At 37.8% G+C, this 13159-nt stretch overlaps 1 protein-coding gene across 14 annotated transcripts in view; it reads right to left on the reverse strand.

The window, feature by feature from the left end:
* Window positions 1–13159, reverse strand: part of TNRC6B (trinucleotide repeat containing adaptor 6B) — a 144561-nt gene that overhangs the window by 28357 nt on the left and 103045 nt on the right. For 13 of the 14 annotated variants that reach the window (XM_027879378.1, XM_027879369.1, XM_027879375.1 and 10 more), the window contains 5 exons: window positions 11663–11841; window positions 10390–10464; window positions 8976–9021; window positions 4080–4228; window positions 337–462 (listed from right to left, as the gene is read on the reverse strand). In XM_027879378.1, the coding sequence (XP_027735179.1) occupies window positions 337–462; window positions 4080–4228; window positions 8976–9021; window positions 10390–10464; window positions 11663–11841 (575 nt within the window). The remainder of the gene's footprint in view (window positions 1–336; window positions 463–4079; window positions 4229–8975; window positions 9022–10389; window positions 10465–11662; window positions 11842–13159) is intronic. The other variant, XM_027879372.1, reaches the window with a different exon arrangement.

Raw genomic sequence — 13159 nt, forward strand, 5'->3', positions numbered from 1 at the left:
TTTTTTTTTTTTTTTTTTTTTTTTTTTTTTTTTACTTTTGAAAAGATTTTGCAAAAGCCTCTGTAAGACACAGGATTCCCAAATCAACTTTGAGGTTTAAAAATACTGGTAAGCGAGCATTTACCATTAACTGCCTTGGAATAAGAAAGAATGCTAATCCTTCTGCATTGAGTTTTTAGTATTTTCAACTAAGAGTTTTAAATTTTTATCTTATCTCATTTTTCCATTTCTTAACATCAAGTCAAGACTAAGATAGCTCTATAAGTGACCTCAGCGATATGCTCTGAAGGCTGTAGCTCTACTTTTACAAGTAATCAGTTGCTATAAATTCCTTACCTGGGGAGAAAGGAATTGGGGAGGCACTTGCGCCCGGATATTGGGGGAAGGATTTAGTGGCTGCACTGGTGTGTGCATGCCCCTCGATTGTGCTGTGCTGTTTCCAAACAAACCATGATTGCCACCCTACAAAATTAAAGCAGTAATGAGAAGATGAATCTTTGAGGATAATGGATTTCTATGCTAGTAGCTACATATCAATAACAAAGAGGCAAATACTGACTTAAACAGAGTTCCCTTAGAATTACAGAGATGTTTGCTTTAAATCAGTAATATTCTACCTGGGTTAAAACTTTCATACTATATTTCTGAGATGCAGCTTCTTTCTTCTCTAACACTGAAGGGTCATCTTTATCTGCTTATTTCAAAGCACACAACACTAATGTTTTAATATTTTGCCCTTTACATGTTGGGAAATGGAAACTTGGAGTACAAACAATACACTCAAAAAACCCCATTTCATTGGCTTGAAAGTATGGTAAGACTTATTAACTGCATCAAGAATTCTGGGCCACCATTTTAGAGAAGACAGGTACTTTTTTTGAGTAGGTTGTTAAGATACCCCTCATGGGGCTATTATTTCCTCTGCAGGCCTTTCATTAACTGAAATTTGAATTCTAAAATTCTATTATACATTTTCCCTCTCCTGTGAAAACTTTAGCGTTCTGGACTGGAGAATTTTTCTTTTCCTTTTGCCCCCAGATAAATTGGAAGAAAATTTTCAAGTGACAAAAAAAAAAAAAAATTTGTGTGGGTTTTTTTTCCAGTGATTTATTTTCTAATACTAGAAAACTTGCTGTTTGAGTTATTTTTAATGAGAAGTATTTACTGGTTTATAAGCAACTTATGTGACAAAACCTACTGCATGAAAAAGACCAAAGAAAGTTAAGTATGCATCTTAATTTCAGCCTCTGAGCAGACTGTCTTTTCTTGTAACATCTTTCCAAAAAAGAGTCAAGAAATGTTATGAACAGTCTCCTACGCTAACAGTCACCCTCTCGCTTCTAAAAGCTGAAGCTCATATTCCAAAGCACCCTTATGTGCTATGATTTTGTCTTTCAGTTTCAAGACCCTCTGAACTTCCCATCTCCTGAAGTATATCAGGATGCCTGTGAACCTCACATACCTGGGGTTCTAAAGAGCACGATTTCCACTCCTCAGCCATCATTCCCTGTTCTCCCTCTGCATGCCAGCAAACTTGAGCTCTACCACTGCTGTATCCAACAAATCCATCATTCTTCCAAACAGATTGTGCAGGCCTCCACCAAAACCTTTCCTTCACTTATATACCAGGATTTCATAAACTCTGCCTTCCTCTTACCATAACACTGTACATCCTCTGCTATTCTTTTGCTCAAACAGAAGTCTCTCATTCTGCTTCTATACTGGCAGCACTATGGATTGCCTCATTCACCTGCATCACCCTCCACTTAATGTATCTTCTCCTTCAGAAGTCACTCAAGATGTCACACTAAGCACACAGGAGGATAAACAAAACACCCAAGAGATGTGAGTTTTTATTCTGGAAAGAACTGGCTGGGGTCAACTACACATGAAAATTTTTGAGAAGTCTTGAAGCTGTGGCTACACTTTCAGCCCTCTTCATAACTCTGTACAAAGTTCTGCACGCTGAGACCAAGAACATGCCTGCGAATTTTGGACTTAACCTGATGTTCAACACTGCATCACATAGAAACAGAAGGACAACACAAAGAAACACCATCATGTTAGGCATGTGACTACATAAGCTAGACCACTTGCAATAAATTAGGTACTATTCTTTCATTTCCTGGTATTCCTGTAACATTTTCTTCTAGCATAATGTAAAACATAATAGCCAGAAATCCTTCCAAACTGCAGTTAGTCACTTCATTCCTTCCGCACCATTCCTCTGTACACAGAAAAAAAACACTGCTACTTCAAGAGTTTTTAAAGGCTATTAAATCATTCCTTAGTTTGGGCTGTGGGGAAGGGAGAAGGGAACAGGCACAATGCTAAAACCACTGCAAATTTTCACAGGGCCATTTCTACCTACAAGGCCATTGGGTGGAGTCTGGAAAAATTCAGTATGGGGGGTGATGGGGCAAATCAACAGCCTCTAACTGGATTTTAAACCAGCAACTAAAATAAAGGATGCCACTAACTTAATGACTTCTGAAAAGCACATCAACCTGCTGCTGCACTGTGATTCAGGAAGTAAGAGGCCAACAAAACCAGGCAGGATACATTTTGATGCTAGAAACCAAAGTGGACTGATTCTCAGTGGCCTGATACAGCTCAGATTTTCATTAACAATATAGATTTATTTAGCAGAAAAACAAATGCAAGCAACCAACTAACCAGGATTAAGCCCAGGTTGCAGCCTTTTAACAATGCATCTTATAAGGTGGCCTGCTTACTTGTCTAGCAGCGAAGTTTTGGGGACTGAGCCCTGAGCCGATTGCCCCAAGGCCGACGTTGGATAGTGTGGAACCAGAGGGAGACAGCTTGTAGCTGGGAGAAGGGGAGAAGGGAGAGCAGGGAGCCTCATCCCCAAGGCACCCATCTTGATTGGAGAAAGGCAAAGTCAGCTGAAGCAGCAGTTAGCCAACAGCAGGAGTTGGTTAGTGAAGCAACAGAATGTAAGAGGAGAGAAAGAGGGACGGTGAGTGAGTAGGAAGAAGCAAAGTTACTTTGTAATAGAAGCTACAAGGACAAAACTTCTGACTCAAATGACCACTTGACAATTACCATTTTGGTCCAAGGAGATAATCAGTAAATTCCTAAAGGTTTCTTTTTACAAATACATTTTGAACTCTCGTGAAGTTGATTTCGGATAGTGGCTGTTACCGCTATAGAAACAAACAAATCTTGAAAGAATTCCTAATATTAGCACACACCTACAGACATAATTTGTTAGGAAACCCATTAGCTCTGCTAGTGCTATTTATTAATTAGGCCACCAGAGGGAGTTGACAAAACTGCTTTTTGGCCCGTTATACCAAAATGGAGGAGTTAAAAAATTCCTTGACAGTTAACGCGCCTTCAGAATTTTTAAACCAAATTTCTTTTCCATTTCACATGTGATAAGCTGTATTTAAAAAAAAAAACAAACCCTAGAGCACTCTGAATCTATTGGACACTCTCCAATTCATAATGTGAAGCAATTAATATTTGATAACAACGGTGAAAGCTTCTGTTTAAAATCGGTAAGAATATGAAAGAAACGCTACCATAACATACAACAGATGCCACAGAGAAACAGATGTCATACAGAAGCTTACAGTACACGGACATACAGCATAAGGGGTTGTGGAATTTAGAAAGGGTGTTTCCGATAAAGGCCAGACATGAAGGAAGAAAACACTGTGATTACTTATATTTACTTAAAGCTAAACCAATTTTTTTTTTTTTTTACAGTAGATGACTGTAGTTAGTAGCCAAAAGGATTGTAATGAGATCTGTAATTGATTTCATTGCTACCCTTCCATGGAAAAAAAGGTAATTTCTTTCTGTCTACATCAATAGCAGTCTATTCTAGAATAAAAAGCCTTGTTCTCCCCAATTTAGTTTGTCTATGCACACCTGACACCTGTTTTATACACACATTCACTCTACAAACATAACTCCCCCACACCTTTTATTACTCAGCTCATACAAGGTTCTCAAACTTTTAGTACTTTCAGGGAAGTAGGGTAAAAACTGGTAGGGTAAAACTTGAATGTGGAGGTTGACATTGATTCATCCGAAGATATTTCTCTCACCTTCTCAAAATAAGGCCCACTATCTGTGGTTCCCATGTCTTTGGAATTAGGTGGACGGAACCCAGATCGATCCTTCCTCATCATGTCATTAAAATCCCCGAGATTCATGGTTCGTTTGTCTACCTCAAACTTCTTATCTGGGAGACCACCTGTAAGAAAAGAGGAAATTAGTGCAATGCAACCTGTTTCATGACAGCAGGTTCACAGCCAAAGAGACTACCTTTAAGATGAGGGTTTAAATTATATCTGTCTCATTATTTAGTACAGTTACAGTTGCTATTAAAAGTGTTGAAAAATTAATGTAGAAAGTTTCACTTTTAAGACTGAAAAAGCCAATTTACTTTAGAGTTTAATGTTAAGTATTTCTCACAATTTATGTACAGATATAAACATATGCATTTCAAGTAATTATATTAATTTATACACAGTTCTTCAAGTCTTCTAAAACTTGCACTGTTATTCATTGGTATTCAGTATCTACAAAGATAGCACTATTTAAGTTCTTCACGTAATTTACTTAGACTTTACTGGGTCCAACATTGAGAAATTCCTTGAGATTCTTTGAGAAAATTTGGTCACATGCATACAATTTGATCAAAACTCTCCTACTGTCATGTGAACTTAACTCTTGAACACAAGAAATCAACTGGTATGTCTTAACTTCCCGACAGACAACCAATCTTCCTCAGCCTGTACTCAACGATAACACAAGCAGTAACAGTGACACTTCTCAAACGCCCCCTAAGGTGTTTAATTGTTTAGTGAGTAATCTGATGGAGCACGAGGAAGAGGTGTCAATAAGAGATGATCAAACTGTAAGATACACAGTGAAAAGGAGACCAACTTTCTCTATAAGCTTATCATAAGCAAGTGCTGACTGAAGGAAGTTTTCTACCTCATACACTGAACTGCTGCCAAGAACAATTGGTCGTATGTGGCACCTGTAAGGTATCGATGCATATTGTTATGCTGAAGTAGATGGAAAAATCTTCATTTTAAAATATGGACACGACAGAATTGAGCTTTAAGGGTATTTTTAGTTTTAACGAATACGGTTTAGTTAGTAGCACAGATGGTTTTTCCAAGAACAGTTTAAAAAACATGTCACCACAATTAACAAGCAAATCTATGACTTTTCCAAAGGAAGTTGATGATATCTTACCCTACCACTGACAAAACACAAAGCTTTTATCAAACAGATCAGAAAACTAATCACTCTAATACCTTCAAAACACTGATCCTTGAAGAAGCTTCTCAAATCCAGCATCCCTTCTTAATGTCCAATCACAATCTATTAAGATCCACAGCCATGCTACTGCCAAAAAGCTACGAAACTGACCACTAACTACATGGGGTTTTCTTACTGGCTCAGCTTCCAAAGTTGATCAGCTTCATCCTCTCATTCACCTTCAACATGATTTATTACAAAATCAGTTGACAAATAACCTACATATTTTGGCTCGTAACTGGAGTCGTACTGATCCGGATGAGTTCGTGATTCCATGATGCCTTTCTAACACACCCTAAAAAGCCAGAACTGGCTCTGCCAAAGCAGTCACACACTGTCATGCACAGCTCAATGCTGTCAGTGCCTACATCAAACCACCGCACACAATACCAGCCACATACCACCAAAAGGCTCACGTGCGTTAACTCCACACCAGAAGCCCTGTCCGTTAGTTGCTTGAAAAGAAACTGAAACTGATGAGACAGAGTTGCATCACTATCTGAAATGAAACTGGGTCAATGCCAACACAAGATGACTAAGCCACACAAACACCCTTCTGTCTCTCCAGTTATCCTGATGATCCAATCAACTCCTCAAACATTACTGAATGATGCCTCGTACACGGAGCATTAAAGAGCACCCTTAAAGGCTTCAAGCACAGATATGCATGTCAGTGCTCAGGCAGCTGCTTAAACTTCAGTATAAACAGGGCCCTGCTAAGAGAGATGGTAGCATTCACATATCCCATTCACAGAAAATTCTACTGCAGCCTTAAAACCTGTCATGTCAGTCTGTCTTTTGCACTTGCCAACTAAAGCTATAGGTAATGCAAGTGGCTAAAGCACAGCACTATCTTAAGTACAAGACAACAATTAAAATCTGCTAAGTTTGAATTTTGTGCTCTGCAGTAGGCAAAAACACTTGTACAATTCTCTACAAGCAGAAACATAGAACAGGTTAAAAATCCAATCATCTTCATAATAGAAGACCATCAGTTCTTGGATTTTTATCACTATTAACAGTTACGAGAAACACCGTGAAAAAAGCAAATAAGGGCCTGGAAGATGACATTCATTCCTAAGTGAGGAAAAGAACCCTATTAAGAACACGTCCCCATCACATGCATGCAGTTTAAAAAAAAAATCTAAATTCCATATAAAATTATAAAATATGATCCAGCACTGGAAAATAGGAGTCAGAAACTGCTGCTGAGCAAAGTTATTTACCTGAAACATTTGCCAAATAGAGACTCAACATGGTGTAAATACCTACAAACAGTGGAGTAACCCAAATGGAGAAAACCCATTTGAAATATTTTCTGCTTGACCATGAAAACAAAAACATTTTCAAGAAACTAGGTTTATACCTTTGTCTTAAATTTACATCATCCAAGCCTACTGAGCAAGCACATGTACTTAGCTATCAAGGTGTTCCACCTAAATACTGCATCGATTTATGGCTTTGTAATATATTTACAACAGACAGCTGCATAAATTAAACTTGAGTCAGTAGAAATTTCAGATTTATTTTCCAGTCCTTACAGGTGATTTGAGAATTCAGTGATCTGCAGAGGTTTTAACTAATACATTAAAAAAAAAAGAGACAAAGGTGATTGCCAAATAGAGGAAAGGAAAATACAAAATATTAAGCGGTTCAGACAAGCTTCTTTATTGTAGCAAGCTTCATGACTCAGAACATATAGACCAGGAGATATTTCAATGGAAAAAAAAGTGCCATATCCTATTTTAAAATTAGACAAGCTACCCATTAAAGAGATTTAATAGAAAAAGAAAAGATGAAGTAGATATGCCTCAGGCATGTTATTGATCCATCTCTTTTCTGGTTTGGTCATAAGTAAAAGTATAGCTCCGAAACCTTGCAATAAAAGGAATACATTCTTCCAATGTGGCAAGAATTACTTACTGACAATACCTGATAATCAGAGCCAAAAAGTGTTCAAGCATATCAAAGTCAAAGTTTTCTTTAACATACGTGATATTCAAGCACAGATTTAACTGTGCATTTATCCATAAACCAGGAAAATATGATGCTGGCAGAAAAACCTAGTATGTTGTAACCTTGACTGAAAACAAGTTGAAGAACAAACCTATCTCATAAGTCAGTTCAATTTTTAAAGATTAAAAGTAGAAATAGGTTGCGTAAAACAGTCTAAAGTTTTCCTCAAGCACTGCCGTAAGCAACAAGAACAAAACTGCTGAGAGGAGAAGTAACAAAAAAGCCCCTTGAAGATCTGTTACATTCTCAGTCTTTGAAACAGAATACAAACTATAAAATGGTTCTACCTTAGATCAAGGGATGCTACCCTTAAGGGGCACACTAAACTTAAAGAAGTGCAACATACAGCTTTTCTGTATCCTTTCACAGGATATTCTAAGCGTCAGCCACCTCCTCAGAAGCTCTGATGGTTTTAAGGACCTTGACAACAGAAAGTTCAAAAGAATCCTTAATTTGGAAACAAAGAACTAATCAGCATAATCCAGAATACCATTCTCTTCAGTTGTATATTCTTAGATCTACTGTTTACCAGCAGCACCTGAAGGCAGATGAAAGCTGAACATTCATGAAGACAACTGATGTCCATCTAGATGATCTTTAGAGAAGCATGATACAATCAGAGCCTGAATTCTAGAGAGGCTGCACAAGGCTTCCCCCAAAACTGTGCTGTACTATATAAAAATACACACTTTACTGAGGTCCTTAACTATTTCAGAGGAACACAACAATTTTGGGAAAAATGAACTACTGAATCCCCAATGAAACGTGGCAGACATTTTAAGAATGCAATGGATTCTAAGCTGATCGGCACTGTATCTATCTGGACTGCATGAGAAGACCAAATCTGAAGATGGTATTAGATGCACGCAAATCTTGATTACCACAGCTCTACCTTTGGTACCAATAAATATTACTGGATATTCCCAATAAAATAAGATTTTGGTGAGAAAAATCCCAATTACAGCATCACACAGAATGTTACAACAGTGGCAGATGAGGATGTGCTAAAGCTGGTGGCAAGAGGGTCAAAAGAACTTTGCCAAAGAAAGTCATAACAAATTCAAAGGTGACTAAATGAGATTAACTGAAGTGGTCAATTCCAGCTCTCATTTAGGATACTGTTCCCCACACAGCCCATCAGCTTAAGCTGTGTAGCACTTGCAGTGAGGCCATCAAGAGTGAAAAATCTAGTTCTACTGAGTGGTGATTTGTAATAGCCTGAGGCAAGCAACTGAAGAAATCAATGACAGAAGCTATTCTTCTTTCTCACATCATCTCCAAGAAGCTGTGGCAAATGGGATGTCCTACTGCCAAGAGCTAAAACAGTCCTCTTCCACCAAGTGAAAAAGGATTTTCACTTTCTTGGAACAGTAACAATGAATACAAACTACATAGATGAAAAACATCTTAAAAGATGTCCCTTCCACAAGTTATAGTTCTGTTCTGTACAGGTATACATCCCAATCTTGCATATAAGAATCAGTTGTGTATGCAGTGCTTAGAGACAAAAAAGAGGGTGCTTTTACTCTATCTTATTACAAGAAGTGCTAAAAGTAAGAATCAAACCCTTCCGAAGCACAGTTATATCATCCTCATAGAAATACTACATGTGATCTCATATTTCAAATGTATTTGAATTAAAATATACGCACCTACAGACAAGTCCATCTTACTGCCTGGAATGTCATCAGTTTGACTCTGGAGAGGAAAAAGAAAGAAAAAAAAAATCAAACAATGCAGTTCTGACTTCTACGCAATGATGAGAAATATTTCAGAAAGGTGGAATGCAGGGAGGACATGCTTGTGCCTATGAGAGTTTTACTTTAAACTAAAACTGAACACAAGGATTCCTGATATCACCCTGGACACACCTTGCCTCAACCCTGTAAAGCTGTGTGAGGCATGTTTACCCATGAATGCAACAAAGAAAGATGGACACAGAGCTCCTCTATGAAAGGAACCTCTGTCCTTATGTTCCAGTGGTCGGGTGACAAAACACTGAAAACAGTGGTCGAAATGACAGCTCATCCTCATGACCTGTCACGCCATCAAGTCTTGAGTGTGCTGCCAAGTGATTCTTCAGTTGGCAGTAGGGGACAGGGTGTTCCCATAGCTTTCAGAATCATGTACAGTCTAGCAAACTGACTTTGATCTTGGGAGTCAAAAGACATTACAAACTAATCCTAAACATGTCAGTGACAGCTTGTGTAGCCCTAGACTTCTCACAGAACCTCTGCATTATTATCTTTCCCTAGCATCACATATTATTCCTGCTTCACAGGATGACAATTGGCACAATATTCTGCAAAATATTTTACAAATTAGCTTGTCAGAAGTTGCTGTTTTTGAAGTACTTCTCTGCAGCTCTGTCTTTTTCTCTGTGGTGTGGCTTATTTATTCAGTTTCCCAAACAATCTTTACATATGGATTCCTAATGAGTCCTTTTTGTTCTAAAAAGACCCTGCTGCACAATATTTAAAATGTAAGTAGCCAAGACAAACATAGGGCTGTAAACCTCCTCTTCTAATAGGTGGCTGAGATTCAGAATGAGTAGCCTTGGACTAATCACAGATGTCTGACTCAACAGCCAGGAGATGAGGCCTCTACCTGTAGTGCTCTGAACAGCATGCCATGAAAATTAAAATACAAAAAAACCCAACCTACCACAAAACAACAACTACAACCAAACCAACCAACCAACCAACAACCCCCTAAAAAAACCAACCAACCAACCCCAAACAAAAAACTCCCAACCTCCCTGCAAAATCCCAAAAAAACCCCAACCCCCAAAACCACAAGAAACCTTTCCTTCCACTCCTGAACCCATTATTTGCAAGGAAACTCCAATCTCAGAACAAGAGCTGTCATAAAGTAATTTAAAGAATCAAAGTAGATTTTGGGTTTTTATGAGAAGCCATTCTGAGCCAGCTATTACAGGTATTATAATCAACACATCAGCACAGAAAATGCAGATACATAACTGTGAAACAGCTGATCTTTTGACTTATTTAAAGCTTATGCGTTTTTCCCCAAAGTTGGACTTTCTATTTAACAAAATTTACTTACTAGCAAGCCCATATTTGAAAACTGTTTGGATAAAGGGTTCATCCATGAATCACTATTTCCTCCTTTCAATGCGCACTGGAAAAAAAAAAAAGTCATATTTTTAAGAAGCTTCTTGATTTCTTAAATTCTGTTTTATCCTTGAGATGCACACGTATAAAATGAAAATCCTGCTATCAGATTAACCTCCTGAAAAAATTATTTTAAGTGTTTGTATATTTGGAAACATTTACCAAATATTTTGTCTCATACAACTGCTCACTGTTTGGTACAGCAAACTGGATGAGCGCTTGCCCTGCAGAACGTTTATCATACCTTCAGTTTCAATCTGGAATGCTTTGTGAATGTTGTTTATTTTTCCTCTGTTACAGTTTAATACATTCTTTAATCCACTGCACACAGAAGTAGATTTCTTCCTTGGCTTTCTTCCCTTTATAGTACAGTGCCTCTTGCAGGGGCACTGTGCTGACCAGGCTCTCTATTTAACCTTAATGTAATTTAGGGATTATCAAAACCAAAACTAACACAGTTCAACAGTGGAGAAGTTTTTCTGGACAGTTGCTTTGGTGGTTGAAATAAAAAAGCTTCAAGTGAGAAAAAACTCCGTAAGAATAATTTCTGCAAAATAGGAACTGCAAAACTCCCTACTGTGTCACAACAGTATTTCCACATCCTAGGAAACTGCTCTGCCCTTGCCTTTTGAGTCTGCCCTACCTATTTGAGGAAAAGTAGACAAAGCACAGTCCTTTTAACATTCATACAGTAACAACTGTTACTGTACTAGAGAACTTAAATGCAAACAAGCCTTAGAAAAATTTACTCAGGACTACAGCCAAGCTCCTGCTCCTGTTTGAGGCCAAATGTCAATAACAACAAACACAAGACATAAATCCAACAGTCAGTAGAAATGAGAAGCCCATGTGCCAAAGGGACTGTGGAATCCAAACTTCAGCAGGCTATGCAAGAACAACAGCAGCAGCCTAACACAGAAAAATGTGTCAGCAAGAGAAGAGAAATAGCCTTGGGATACTTATTTTCATTTAGTAGTGGCTCTGCAGCATACACACCAAAAAGATTTGACACCTACTGGCAGATTTATTAGTCACAACAGGTGTAATACATTCAAGCAAATCCAGAAACCTCACATTTTTTACAGTGCTGTAACAGGCACCTTTCTGTAAAATCTTTTAGAAAAAATAACTATTATAATGCTGTAACGTATCAGTCAGACTGTTTTCAGACAACACAGTAGTTATGAATCATTCAAGCACTTTACCTTCATTTGTGTTTTCTTTCCTCCTTGCCCCCAGCTTGTTGAGTTGTGGGAGGAACTGCTTCCCTGAGAGCCTGCTGTGTTCCAGACTCCTCCCTCCTCCTCCTCTTCCCAGCTGGAATGACGTGTTCCTGTCACTGGCCCATCATTCTCTCCCCAGCCATCTTGCATAGATTTAGAACCTTTAGAAAAAGAAAAAAGAGCTCAAAAGCAGTCTACAATTCCATGCAGCTGGTGATGTGACACTGCAAGATCAGCTGAATCATCAGAATCCCAAAGGAATGAAAAAAAAAAAAAAATTTCAAGAAAGTGTCTTCACTAACAGCTGTAAAAACTTATGCATGAATCCCAAAACCCAAGAGATTTGGTGGTGTGTTCACATGTCATGTTTTGCAACTATTTTTAAAGAAATGTCAAACCTTTAAAGATGTAATAACATTAGAGACCTCCTATACAGATACAGCTGCATTTAAAAAGGCAACCTTTTATTTTCAAGTGTAAATGAAAGCCTTCAAGCACACTTAAAAACCAAGAGTGCTGAAGACTCTGGTTCAGTTGATTTATCAATTATTTCCTTTCTTCTGTCAAAATCTCAATACTTCCTTTGCACTGAACACTTTCACAAAGTTAACAGAAACAAGGAACCTTTAGGAACAACACTAAGCAAAATCTGAAGGAGAGGACCTGACTCAGTTATATATAATACCAAAAGTAGTTTAATGTCAATTAAAAAAAAAAAAAACAACTCTGTACCTGAATTTCTGTTCTTAAAAATGTCACTAAAAGGACTTATACTGTTAAAGCATACCAGAATGTAACAACCATTTCAGTGTATCGGTTCAGGCTTTTCCCTGTTGGCTTCTTTTCTTGCTGGTACTCTCTCTCTTTGTCAAGCAATTTAGAATTCTGACCTCTACTGACAAGTCAACAAGGGCCCAATTCCTTATCTTGTCCACTGTCCAACTGTTCTTCCTGCTGTAACTCTTCATTCTGCAAATTTATTCTGTTAGCATTTATCTCCTTTAAAAAAGATTTCCATCATCATTACCTTTGTAATAACTCATTCTTCAACTGACTGGGGTTTGAGTGTGGAAATCAGAAATAAGAACATTAACATATATAGCAGAAAATCTGCACGTTAAAGTCAGGAATTATAATTATTCTATCAAGGGGATCTATACCTTGATCATGCTGAAAATAAGTACAGCAGCGTTTCATGGTGGTCTTAGAGCTATCTTAAAATGCATCCTAGATAAATCCCCAGATACTTCATGGGAAAGATAGCCTTTTAAAGTAGATTCATTTGTGTACCAAAACTGAGGGTTGCTTATGAAAAATATTGGTCCAAGTGCAAAAAATCTACCTCTTGACCTTTTAGTCGAGCTACTTATACAGAAAAGGCTACATTTAAGGATAATGACAGCAGTCGAGAACACAATCTAGAAATGTTATATGGGGTAGTCCCTGCAGCTTTAATATATTTCTGGTGACAGTATTTAA

This window comes from Empidonax traillii, unplaced genomic scaffold, assembly GCF_003031625.1.
Source record: "Empidonax traillii isolate 1590-97213 ecotype Southwest subspecies unplaced genomic scaffold, ASM303162v1 scaffold55:size2822071, whole genome shotgun sequence".
Classification (NCBI taxonomy): Eukaryota; Metazoa; Chordata; class Aves; order Passeriformes; family Tyrannidae; genus Empidonax; species Empidonax traillii.